The sequence below is a fragment of the Strongylocentrotus purpuratus genome, unplaced genomic scaffold, assembly GCF_000002235.5.
Source record: "Strongylocentrotus purpuratus isolate Spur 01 unplaced genomic scaffold, Spur_5.0 spur5_contig_810, whole genome shotgun sequence".
NCBI lineage: Eukaryota > Metazoa > Echinodermata > Echinoidea > Camarodonta > Strongylocentrotidae > Strongylocentrotus > Strongylocentrotus purpuratus.
Window position 1 is genome coordinate 366435 of NW_022145514.1, and position 13425 is coordinate 379859.

At 35.6% G+C, this 13425-nt stretch overlaps 1 protein-coding gene across 1 annotated transcript in view; it reads left to right on the forward strand.

The window, feature by feature from the left end:
• Nucleotides 1–13425, forward strand: part of LOC115920964 (calcium-transporting ATPase type 2C member 1-like) — a 32148-nt gene that overhangs the window by 12308 nt on the left and 6415 nt on the right. The window contains 13 exon segments of the mRNA XM_030977792.1: nt 271–332; nt 1908–2016; nt 3032–3187; nt 3643–3711; nt 5996–6138; nt 6782–6906; nt 7401–7498; nt 9341–9436; nt 9984–10073; nt 10474–10750; nt 11471–11641; nt 12761–12858; nt 13166–13216. Coding sequence (XP_030833652.1) covers nt 271–332; nt 1908–2016; nt 3032–3187; nt 3643–3711; nt 5996–6138; nt 6782–6906; nt 7401–7498; nt 9341–9436; nt 9984–10073; nt 10474–10750; nt 11471–11641; nt 12761–12858; nt 13166–13216 — 1545 coding nt within the window.

The window sequence follows — 13425 nt, forward strand, 5'->3', positions numbered from 1 at the left end:
TTTCTGTCCCCCCCCCCCATCTCTCTCTCTCCCTCTCCCTCTCTCTCTCTATCTCTCTCTCTCTCTCTCTCTCTCTCTCTCTCTCCCCCCTCTCTCTCTCCCCCTCTCTCTCTCTCTCTCTCTCTCTGTCTCTCTCTCTCTCTCTGTCTCTTTTCTCTCTCTGTCTCTTTTCTCTGTCTCTCTCTGTCTCTCTCTTTCTATCTCTTTCTGTCTCCCCCCTTTTCATTAATTGATATTGATTAGATCCCTTTCTTTCTTGTTTAAATGCAGGAGTACCGCTCTGAAAAGTCTCTAGAAAAGTTGAGCAACATGGTGCCACCCATGTGTCGCTGGTTAGTGATTTATTTTCTTTTATATTTAAACTGAAGTGAAATATAAAAATGGAATCAAGGTCATTAACTTTATTCGTTATATAATATTTGAGTTTCACTCAGCCCAAGAAATTAATGAATTTTCGGTCATAAACAAAAATCTGTCCAATACTTAGTAGAGTAGGCATATACCTTTTTGAATATGTGTAGTGTAGTTTTTAACAGTAGGGGTCACATCTTATATCTACACATGAAGGTTGTGATTTGAATATATGGTTCCCCAATCAATCAAGTGAATATGAACTTGTGATTGATTCTGGAGAAAAAGGAACATCTTAAAAATAGGGAAGTCTATGAAAGTTAAAATGTATAAAGTGTCTTTCATTTCTGTGAATGGAAAATGGACATTCTTTACAATGTTTCCCAAATGATATAATCTCGACCATATGTCCAATTGAATATGACCTTTGACTTTAATAATTACCTATAGCCAATGGTCATATGGAAAGATCATTTGTTTAGGCATGAAATAGGTAATAAATAATGATAATAATAATAAATAATATAATAATAATAATAATAATAATAATAATAATAATAATAAAAACGTTACTTATAAAGCGCTTACCACCGAAGTCTCTAAGCGCTATACACACAAAATAGACTGATATACAATTACATCTTATACAAAACTAAAAATGCAAATAGACATACAAATTACAATACATATGGAATACACGTCAAAGTGAACAGAGTAATTAATCATCAAACGCAATTTTGAATAAATGTGTCTTGAGACTAGTTTTGAATAGGTTAACAGTTTGACAGTTTTTTACATTTAAAGGTAATCTGTTCCAAAGTTCAGCAGAAGCTTTGCGAAAGGAGCGATTACCATAAGAAAGAGTTGACACAGAAGTAGATACGAGGTTTAATTGTGAAGATGACCGTAAACTGCGGGAGGGTTTGTATTCCTCGATTAATTCTTGCAGATAAATTGGTGCCGTTTCATGAATGCATTTATAAGTTAAAACTAAGATTTTGTACATAATGCGGTACCTCACCGGCAACCAATGCAATTCGCGAAGTACTGGGGTGATGTGTTCACAAGAACGCATGCGTGTTACAAGCCTGGCAGCAGAGTTTTGGATTCTCTGGAGTCTTGCAATGTGTGAGTCCGGAAGGCCATAAAGAAGGCTATTGCATTGATCAAGACGGCATGTAATAAATGCATGTATAAGCGTTTCGGTAGATTTTTGATCAAGAAAATTTCTAATACGACCTATCTTGTACAAGGCATATGAAGCTGAGCGACAAATATTTTTTATATAATCATCCATCCTAAGATCATTTTCAAAGATGACACCAAGGTTACGTGCACTTTTGACAGGTTGTATCGGAACATTAGCAATTTCGACAGATGGTAAATGGGAGGACTTTCTGAAACGAGATGCTACATGTATAACCTCAGTTTTATCCTCATTTAACTCATTGGTGGATATAAAGCTTATGTCTTAGAAGATACAAAGCACAGAATCTCCTAAAAAAGCATGCACTATCTGATACACGTTATCTCTTGTGTAACTTTGTATCTTCCAGCATCAGGGATGGCCATGTGAAGGAGTTTTTGGCAAGGTCATTGACCCCTGGTGACCTTGTTCAGCTGTCCATCGGAGACAGGATTCCTGCAGACATGAGGCTGATAGAGGTGAGAGTTCAAGGGATAGCTAGGTCACCATATTGTAATGAATTTATGTTTAATCATTTAAAGGGTCTACAATAATGTATAGAGGTTTTACAAATCCAGTTTAGGCAGATGACAGAAGTCTTGTCAACATGCCCCTCCCCTGTTCCATAGATGCTTATTCGGTTTATAGAATACAAAATTCTCAGTCTTTTAGAAAGGATGTGCATGCAGTGCAAGGAGAGTCACATTCTTTAGCTCATTAACATCCCACTGCATTCTTTGTACAAGAATAGACCACGGTATTGTGGTATCCCCAAACCTCTATCAATTTAAACTAGAGAAGACACTCCAGGCTACAATGATTGAATGTGGTTTACCCATCCAAGATGAAAGCTAGTTTGCAGACACAAAACCCCTGTCAGCCGTAGTGTGTAACATTGTGTCTGAAATAAGAGACCAAGCCTTTTTCAGGGTCTAGTACATCCTGTAGGCTCTGTACTAAAGCTGCTCCTAACAGGGCCAGAGATAGAGAGAGCTAGGCTCTGCTCAAGACTTAATGAAATTATATTTAAGTGGCAATTAGAGTCTGTGCCGACAGACTTGTTGACGGCTGTGAATAATGATTATAATGGTGATGATGGTGATGATGGTGATAGATAGATAGATAGAAAGATAGATAGATAGTGGTGGTGGTTTTTACCTGACTGCTAAGAAAGCATAAAATAAATGCATGTTAGTAAGCAACCAGAAGACCAACGGCTTTAGGTCCTCTCCGAGGGACCTGGTAATGAGGATTAATGCCTTACCAGAGGGCACTAGCGCATTGACTTGGTTTCGAACCCGGGTCGTCGTATTGCGAGACACTGCCCTACCGGCTGAGCTATCGCGCCTCCTCATGGTAATGGTGATGATAATGATAATGGTGATGATGTTGATAATGGTGATGATGTTGATGATGGTGATGATGGTGATGATGATGATGGCAATGATGATATTAAGACTAATAATTGCTCATATGTCATTCTTTGTCACACAGGCTGTTGACTTGGCAGTGGATGAATCCAGTTTCACCGGGGAGACCAAGCCTAGTAATAAGACCACACAGATTGTGACCAAGGACCAGAATGGAAAGAGAACCACGAGAAAGAACATTGCCTACATGGGAACACTTGTTAGGAATGGCCATGGCAAGGTCAGAACAGTGAACAATATACTTCCTTTGTTTATTGAACTATCCTCTTTCCCCTTTAGATATGTCTGATTTCTTTGGGACCAATTTTGATACGTGTAAGGCTTTTCCAGAACTTATAACATGTTTTGAGCATAGCAAGCTGAACTACTGATTGTTTGTTTTCCCCATGAGATGGGAACCTGTTTCAAACTGCTTTGTAGTGTGTGTGTATGTGTGTGTGTGGAGCAATATTCTTGTCTTTTTATGATGAGCTCATGGGTGCAATTCCAGCTTAGTGCCTCCTAAAATACCACTGAAAATTTATTGAAATCAGCAGTCATGACGTTTTCTGTTTGCTCTTTGCAATGACTGCCAGAGCCAAAGTCAATGTTATTCTTTTTAAAGCTCATACATATTTGAACATACTGTGTTTGAAAAAGACCATTTGATCCTTTATGTTTTCTTGTTTTGTCCAGGGTATTGTGATTGGCACAGGGGAAAATTCAGAATTTGGAGACATCTTCAAGATGATGAAGGCTGAAGAGGTAAGGATACCAAATACAAATCCCGCAAAATTTCCCATTAACGTACACGATCAATAAAGCCTTTTCAATTGTATCGATGAGAACGCCATGCACACCCAGGGAGTGTGTTGAATCAGGTAATCAACACCCCTTGTTTGCTTTTTAAACTGTTTGAAACCGTTTCAATTCCAGTCGACGCCCATTCACCACACTAGTGAACATGATGATGTCTAAATGGGAAGTATTCATCATGCATATGCATATTTCCCACCTGCCTGCCACTTTGAATGACCTCAGATTACAAAGCGTTGCAGCTAGATAGAATGGCGTTCTGGATTGAGGTGACCGTCAAATAAGAGGTGAACCCGTTCTCGATTCTGGTGGTGGACAAGGTAGATAACATGGGGCATGCGCAGATCATCAAAATGATGTCAGAATGTTGAAATTCACTATTTTGATGTGACAATAAAAAAAGCTTAAAGGTAATGCAAAGTTTTTGGAAATTTCGAAAATTCGATTGATAGTAATTCTTTACAATTTTGATGTATTTGGATGCCCCTGTAGATGTATTATAAGCACTAAAACATTTAACTGCTAAAACACTTCTGCTTTCAAGAAATTGAATAATCAAAATTTACCGGTGCTCCCGGTATATTTCAAATATTTCAAACAGCTCCTAAAGCCATTCCATGGTAGCTGCAGCCATGAAATTTTAGAATATGCAGTTCTGATATATAATTACCAAACGGTAATTGCAAATCGGTCGATCGTAGTCAAGAAACATTGTTTTAGAGCTTAAGTAATATCAGTCTTGAGAGGGTGCTATACAACATAGAGAGTTTATTATCTACAATTTCATCAAATTAGACTTGATTTCAACTGCGACAACGATCATTGAATATTTTTAATTCGCATATGCCAAAACTTTGTAATACCTTTAATATCACAAATAATGCAGTTCAGTTGTGCTACATGCATTTGATGATTTCAAGAGTGTGACCTTTAGGGTATGACTGAATGATTTGTCATATGGAGTTCTAAAATAGAGTTTTTAAAAAAACCAATGACTTTTTCACTTTCCTTGTTTTAGCTTCTCGGTCACAAATTATTGATTCAAACTTTCATGTGGAAAAACACTGTGTTTAGTATACGGTAGATGCAATTATTTGCACTTGGTCTAGTCTGGACTTTGCACTACATTGTGGGAATAGGAATCTCTGCAAATATGTACATTTATAACCAGATGCTGTGGTTGTGTATCCGGACAGTTGATTTAAAACAGGACGTTTTAACAAGTCTACATGCAATATTTGATTTATTTCATAGTTCTTTTAAGAAGACATTAGTATAAGGATGAATAGTTATGATCGTTAGTGTTATTTGATGCATACATTTGATTAAATCTGAAAGCAAATGTGATGACTTTTTTTTGTTGAGCCTCCGAACAGATAACCTACCATCATACAAATTATCAGTATTTGCACAGTTTACCTGAGAAATATCCAGAAATTGCAGATTAATTACCTATAGATATATTTCTGGTAACTAGTCCACAAACCATTTAAATGATTCATCAATTTAATACATTCTAACATGGTTTACATTTTGAGGCTAGGACAAAATGGATTTTTTTTTCCCCCCCTTCTTTTTTAAATGTTACATATGCTACACAACCAAGAAAAGCAAACACTGGGTGACATTTTTTGCCAACAATTTATTTAAAAACTCAATGGAATGAATTAAAGCCAATCTTGTGAACATAGGTTTCTTCTGGCAAATATCTCTTGCATCATTCTTTAATATATATTTTTTTAAAGCACAGTAACATACTTATGTGTACAGTGGAATAACATTTCATTTATGAATAGCAAATAATATGTTACTGCTGCACGAATGTATTTAGTACATTTCCACTCATTTTCCAACACTGGAGATCTTCATTCTTTCACAAACATTGGACATAGAAGTATAGTGATTGGTCTTGTCTTTCTGTACAGCAAGCTTATTTGGATAAAGAAAACTTGATTTTGACATACCTTACTTGCGTTAAGTTGTACTCTATAAGTTGTATTCTATATTTCACTTGAAATATTCCTAATGTAAGAGATTATTTTTGTTTCTTACTTTGTAATCCTCTTAAGTAATTCTTGCAAAGAGCATGGATAGTCTATGCACACAGCAATCCTTCTACTCCTTCTATATTATTTCATATCAATTTTATCAACCATAGAACTCTTAGTTTGTTTCATGCTTTTAATATCCTTTGGTGATTCATTTCTCTTTTTATTTTTGTTTCCCCTTATAGGCACCTAAGACACCATTACAGAAGAGCATGGATAGTCTTGGAAAACAGCTGTCTTTCTACTCCTTCTGTATCATAGGTTTTATCATGTTCTTGGGATGGTTACAAAACAGAAAACTGCTGGATATGTTCACCATTGGTGTAAGGTAAGTAGCTGGAGATTAGAAAACCATGGTGTGTGTATATAGGTACCACTATACAATCTGCACAATCTGAAATACCTTAATCATACATGAAATACAAATGGAGAGAGCCCCCCTCCCTTTTTGAGAAAAAAATTGAACTAATTTAAATGAAAACATTACTCTTTGTTATTTGTTTTTTCAAATATTGTTTTGGCTGGTGCCCCCGTCTATTCAGAAAATCATAGATCTTCTAATGGCAGAGATGCCATTTTTCTGGATTCTTCTTCAAAACAAGAATAGTTTCGGGGAAAACAGAGAAAAATCTGTCTTTTTCTCTCTGTTCTTTTTATTTTCCACGTCCGAATGTCTTTTTCCATGCATGATCAATTTCAAAACCTGAATTTATACATGTACATAGATTAATATAAATTCTTAATTTAGTTACAATAACAATAATTGCACTTATACACACATTTGATTCCAAATTTGCATTTCAAAGGTTTATACAATACATAGCTAACGTTTCTGATAGTTGAGCTCTGTTATTGGTTCATATTATACTGACTGTTTTAATATATGAAAAATGGTATTGATATATCAATATAGGATACACATCAATCTTTCAGTAAGCTTATTTCTACACTTTGTTTTTTATTTTCCATAGTCTGGCAGTAGCAGCCATTCCAGAAGGCCTACCCATTGTCGTCACGGTAACCCTTGCTCTTGGAGTGATGAGGATGGCCAAACGTAGTGCAATAGTCAAGAAGCTACCCATTGTAGAAACATTAGGTGAGTTCATCAATATAAAAATCAGTTTACTTGGAATCATCGGGTCATTCCGTTGGGTCGGATGGTCGTATTACCTGACCTTTTTTGAAAACATGCTCCTTTATTCATGAAATGTCTGGGGTAATTTTTGTGAAATAATCCCCTCACATCTTCAAATGGTCTGGTCCGGTTCACCCAACACTTTTAGCAAAGCCTACAAAAAAGTCTACAAAAGGTCGTGTTCTTAACCTGCATCTTCACACAATCATCGATTTTCATTTCAAGGAAGGATGTGTAACGTGACCACCTGACCGGACGTGATGACACGATGTTCCGAATTGAGCCTAAAAATCATCGGTTCATTCTGTCTGATGTCTTGTTGAGTGACTACATACAAGGAAAAGGACATTTAGAGGAAATAAAATAGCAGACCTACCATTGTATTCACAAAATCAAATTTTAGACATTTTTCGAATTTATATTCATTTTCATTAACTTATACTTTTTTTGCACAGGTTGTGTAAATGTTATTTGTTCCGATAAGACTGGAACCCTGACCAAGAATGAGATGACAGCTCTAAGCATCCACACTTCGGATGGCATCCGAGCTGAGGTAATCTTACTTCTTTATCAAATTTATGTATGTTATGTTGTTTTTTTACAACTTTTGCACTTTCAAAAATAAGTATAAGTATAAGGTTAAGTATAATAATTCATTATTCATATTAGGAAATTTGGTTTCCACTGGTTTCAAAGTAATACAATATCAAATATCCATATACATGGATTTTTCTTTACAACTTGAATATGTCAACTTTAACAGAGCATAGACTTTATGATAGCAAAGAACTTATTCCAGAGAGTTTATAACAGGGAGATGAAAATAAATAGAATATCATAGCAAAGTTTGTTGCCCTCTTAATTATGTTCTTAAATCATCAGTATCCAGTAATGTTGTTCATGCAAAGTGCAGGTTCTTTCCTGAGATGTGGGATATGAGAACAAAATTGAATAGGGTAACTTGATTATTGATAAAAGAATAAATATGACTTGTCATTAATGTCCATTCCTGTTTCTCTGTATTCATTTTAGAAATGTCACTATATTTCAATTTATATACAAGTTTGTACATTAAAATATGAGTGCATCATTGACCTTCAGCCTGGTTTAATAGAGATATAGGTAACAGGGCAAATTATTTACTCTTGATTATATATTACCGGCACCCAGGATATACTTGTGTGAAATTTACACAAGCAAGTATGTAATCTAAATGACATATACATGTACAGGTAACAGAAATGTTGTGGATGATTTTTTTTGTAGATAAGTTTTATGTTGTAGTGTAGTTCTGCATTCTCTTTCAGTTCTTTGATACAATAAGAAGGAAAATGTCAGTTATGTTTTATTATAGGATTGTCACTCAAGATTGTTTCAGTAATACATGATTGATTGATGTTTTCTTCTTTTTTTTTTCTTTTCTTTAAACAAATTATATTTTGTAATTTGCTTGTATATAATATGAGAATGTCGATACTATTTTAACCCTATTTTAACTGGGCTATTTCAGACCAGGTTTTTACTGGGGGGGGGTCAATTTGACCCCCCCCCTAAGATCTCGGCCGTTTCACCGCCGATCGCCGCGAAAATTTGCATGCATGTCAAGTGAAGTGTATAGAATACTATGGTAATTTCAAATTTTTGAAAAATTCACTCATTTGCATATTTATGGTAATTTATGCAAATAAGGTCATCAAATTCACATTTCTGCCCATAAATCATAGATTATTCATGTTTACGTATTCTTTTTCACTACATATATTTATTAGACCATTTGGAATAATAATACAACACAAAAAATTGGAAGAGCCAGGTTATTCCTTATGTTATCTCTTGTTTTTATAATTTCTTATGTATTTCATTGTTTTTTTTAACTTATGTATTTTATTGTTTTTGTTGTTTTATTTCATTTATAACTACAATTGAACTATTTTGACCCCAAAACAAACATCTAAACTTTAAACAAGACTGAATAACCAATGTTTTATCTATTTTTAGGAAAAATGACTTTTACATATGTTTTGTACACAAATCACGAAAATGAGCGATTTTCGGGCTGACATGCAAAGACAAAAGGTCACGTGACCTTGTAACCGTAGGTCCGATTTTCAAAAAAATCGTTTTAAAAGATGCGTAAGACTCAAAAGTAAAAAGTCATGAAAGGAAAATTTTATATCTGTCGCGGTTTCGGAGTAGTCGCGAAATTTCTACAGGGGGGGGTCAAATTGACCCCCCCCCCAGTTAACGTAGGGTTAAGTATTTGATCTTGTAAACGAATACTGATGATGGGTTTGGTGATTTTGAAGAAAGTCAGTCCACTTCAATTCACATGATTCTTGACAGAGGAGCTATGAGACTGTATTTAACCCCATCTCATCTCTCTTGTCCTGTACAGGTGACTGGTGTTGGGTACAATGGAGATGGGATGGTAGTAGTTGATGATATGCATATACTGGGTTACCAGTCTCCCTCCATAGCTAGAGTAGTAGAGGTAGGTTTGAAACAGATTTTATATGCCTTTTAAATAAAATGCCTCTTTGTATTTTCTATGTTATAGATGTTTATATAATTAAACCACCTAAATACAAAATTAAAAAAGTAACCAACCACATCCACATAGAACATACATGTAGGTAGTAAGAAAAAAGCTGAACGTATTGTATAAAGGGTATAATTTGTTTAGTTCTCTTTGACATCTGAAAAAGATATTGTACTGCCATGGAAAAAAAAACAGTCCAGTCAAAGTTTCCATAAGAAAAGAATCAACTCTCAACGAAATATGAATTTTAAATCACTCCATGTAGTACTTCACACATACAGTGTATTCAGGCTTTAAAAGTAGATATGTTGCTCAAAGCTCAAAGCTTCGTTCACCAATCATTCAACAAAATCAAGCATCCACAGACAGCATTGTAATATTATCCTATCATTGTTATAAACAAGTATTTCCTGCTACCCGAAGTGATATTATTCAGTGAAAAGTAGTTGATTGTTATTCATGACAATTTTCTCATATTTTCCCATTTCTCTCTTGACAGGCCTCATGCGTATGCAACAATTCTGAGATCCGTGACAATGTTTTATATGGACAGCCAACAGAGGGAGCCCTTCTTGCCTTGGCCATGAAAGTAAGTGGAGAATTCTTAGAGAAATAAAATGACAATTTTAAATTATAGGTGTTATAATATAATGATAATAATAATAATATTCCGCTTTTATATAGCGCTTAATACAAATGTCTCTAAGCGCTTTACAGATATAATATTACCCTTGTCAATGGATTCAATACTCACCCCAACACAATGTGTGCACAATCTACACTACCTAGGGAGCATTCTAACCAGGCGTTACTTGCAATCAAAACTTGAACTTGAAGAAGTGTATAAAACAGACTGTGAAAATGATAATCAATTGAACTTTTTATTTCCTTTTCTGTATCTTTATATTGTAACTCTGCATACTCTTTGTTCAGAGCATTTAACATGAAACATCAAAAAGTTTTTTAATTCTTTTTTTTTCATTCCTTAGATGCAACTCCATCATTCTAGGAGTCGATACACCAGGCTGTCTGAAATCCCATTCAGTTCAGAAACCAAGTGGATGGCTGTCCGCTGTCGACCTCATGACCCCGCCCCTAACCTGTTGCCAAGCAATGAGGAGATCTATTTTGTGAAGGGGGCCCTGGAGCGGGTTCTGTCGAAATGTCGGACTTACAATGTCGAGGACAGATCGGAGCCTCTCAACAAGCAAAAGATTGAGGAGATTAAAGAGGAAGGCCGTCAGATGGGCGTGGCTGGACTTAGAGGTGAGTCATTGAGAATGTTTGTCAGGTAAATGAAAAGAGAATCAATTTGTCAGAGGTTAGTCAGAGGTCAGTCAGAGGTCAGAATTCATATACACATGCATCTCACTGTCTGGTCGATGATGTTGTTTGTTTCTTTTGAAGGCATATCAAAAGAAATTATTCAGATTCTATGTCATCTTTTCATTTCGTACCAATATAGACTTAATCACATTTGATTGTGTTTTTTCTTACAACGTTTTACCTTATCTAATCTAACATCTCTCATGGAACTCACAAGCTCTCCTTTTCTGCTGCATGTAATCTTATGCGAAAATTGAATTTCCCTTCATCATCTAAACATGGACACTGTGCATGCAATTGCATTATAAAAAAACTGTTTTAGAATTCGATTTTGTGTATAAAGTTTGTGTGAGGTGGCTGAATAATCAAATAGTAATAAATGAACATTATCGTACTGATGAAAAAACAACTACAACAATATGAAATCTTTGACATGTTTAAAAAAACTTTTCTTTTTCTAGTATTTTTCTGTATTTGACTATGAGGGCATTTCTACAGCAATTAATTTCATATGTTGTGTCTTTTCTATTATAATATACAAACACATATATGTACAAAAAGAATGCTAAAGCTCATATATCCATTCTCACCATTCCTAGTCGATAGTCGTGCTTCTTTTTATAAACACACCACACTCTTTGCGTTAACTTTCCATCTCAGTTCTTGGCATGGCTGTTGGGCCAGGAACGGAGAACATGACTTACCTGGGTATGGTGGGTATCTTAGACCCACCTCGTCCTGGTGTAAGGGAGGCCATCGATACACTACTCAGCTCTGGGGTTGCACTCAAGATGGTTACAGGAGACTCGGCTGAGACGGCAATTGCTGTTGGTAAGGCCCAGTTTGATTTATATACATGTATATGCTCCCCAGGAAGTGGAGAATGTGTATACATTGTGTGCGGCAAGCCTAAATCCGATGACCGGGGTGATAATATATCTGTAAAGCGCTAAGAGACATCATCGATGTATTAATTGCTATATAAAAGCGGAATATTATTATTATTTATTATTATTGAAATGTCAAGTAAATGAGAATAGTTATTTCAATACAAGCATATTAAAGAGGTTAGTTATTCTTATTTTTGAGATCTGAGCACTGCCTGGTGAAGAGTTAAAGTTTATCTGAATCACAAGATGTCACAAGCAAGGATTGTTATACTTTCATTTTCATACCACAGGTGTTGTTAAAATGTTTATTATAATTAACTAGCAGTCCTAGATTTGATTAGCGAGAGGAGTCACTCAATTAATGAGCTAATAATTCTTTGGAGATAAGAGGATCTTCTGGTTTTATGTACAGTCTAACCTGTTATATTAACCACCTGTCTATAAAGACCACATTTTACGTTTCCCTTGAAGTCTGTTTCTCATTGAAAACTGTAATAAAGGAACCGGTACATAAAGACCACCTGCCTATAGAGACCACTTTTCTTGTCTCCCTTGAGAGGTCTTTATAGACAGGTTTCACTAAAATGGAAGACTACCCAATGAGTGATTTCAAGTTGGGTGTTAGTGTTAGTATTTAGAGCAGTCAAGAGCTCTTATATCGAGCTAAAAATTTGCTGATGAAATCAAGAGCATGATAGCTATATCAATATCGATAGCTTAACACTAACACCGAACTGGAAATCAACATTTGCTTAATTCCTAGGGGCTAGTGTTAGTGAATAGGACATGTGTACGTAAAATATTAACACCGGCCACAAAGGTCGGTTCAGCAGACGACAACTTTGCAAAATCAATAACACTTAGCTACCTGAAGTTGACGATATTCAGAGGTCAAAGCCTTAACACCAGCTGATTTCCATTTTGTTGGTTAGGGCTGGTGTTAGTGTTTATTAAACACTAACACCAGCCCTAAACACCCAACTTAAATCACTCAATTTCTTTTGGAGCTCCAGCTGTCAGGGGAATGTACACCTGTTTGTTTTGATTCTTCATGTCCCAGGTAGCAGACTGGGTCTATATGCCAAAGGTTCTACATCGCTGTCTGGTGAAGAAGTTGAAGACATGAATTTCATTGAACTAACCAAGATGATAAATCAGGTATGCATGAGCTTTCTAGTTCTCATCCTAACCCCCCCCCCCCCCCACCACCCCTCCCCCACCCCTCCCCCGTATATTGATGTTTCCTCTGAGTATGTATAGTATTCATTCCTTGCAGTGGTTGATAGGCTTACCAAGGAGAAGTTTCATTTGATTTCAGATTGACGTATGGCTAGACTTATGCAACAAGATCTTGTTGCATTAGACTAGCCATCGTTGTTCTTTTCTCTGTCTATGTCTTTGTCTCTCTCCCTCTTTCTCTCTCATGTAGTTATTGTCTTTTGATTTTTTTTCCTTTTTCATTCAGGTTACAATCTTCTACAGAGCCAGCCCAAGACACAAACTGAAAATTGTCAAGGTAGGTGCTTGAAGTAATAATGTTTCATAAAAGCATTTGCAGTAGTGCTAAACACAATGAATTATATTCACTAATTGTTAATTATTTTGTCATTAATATTTTCTTATTAATTCATAAGATTTGACTGATCAATCTGCAGCTATCAAGGATTAGGTATTAAAATGCTCAGTTTCAGATATTAAGAAAAGATGAACTTCTCAATTTACAGC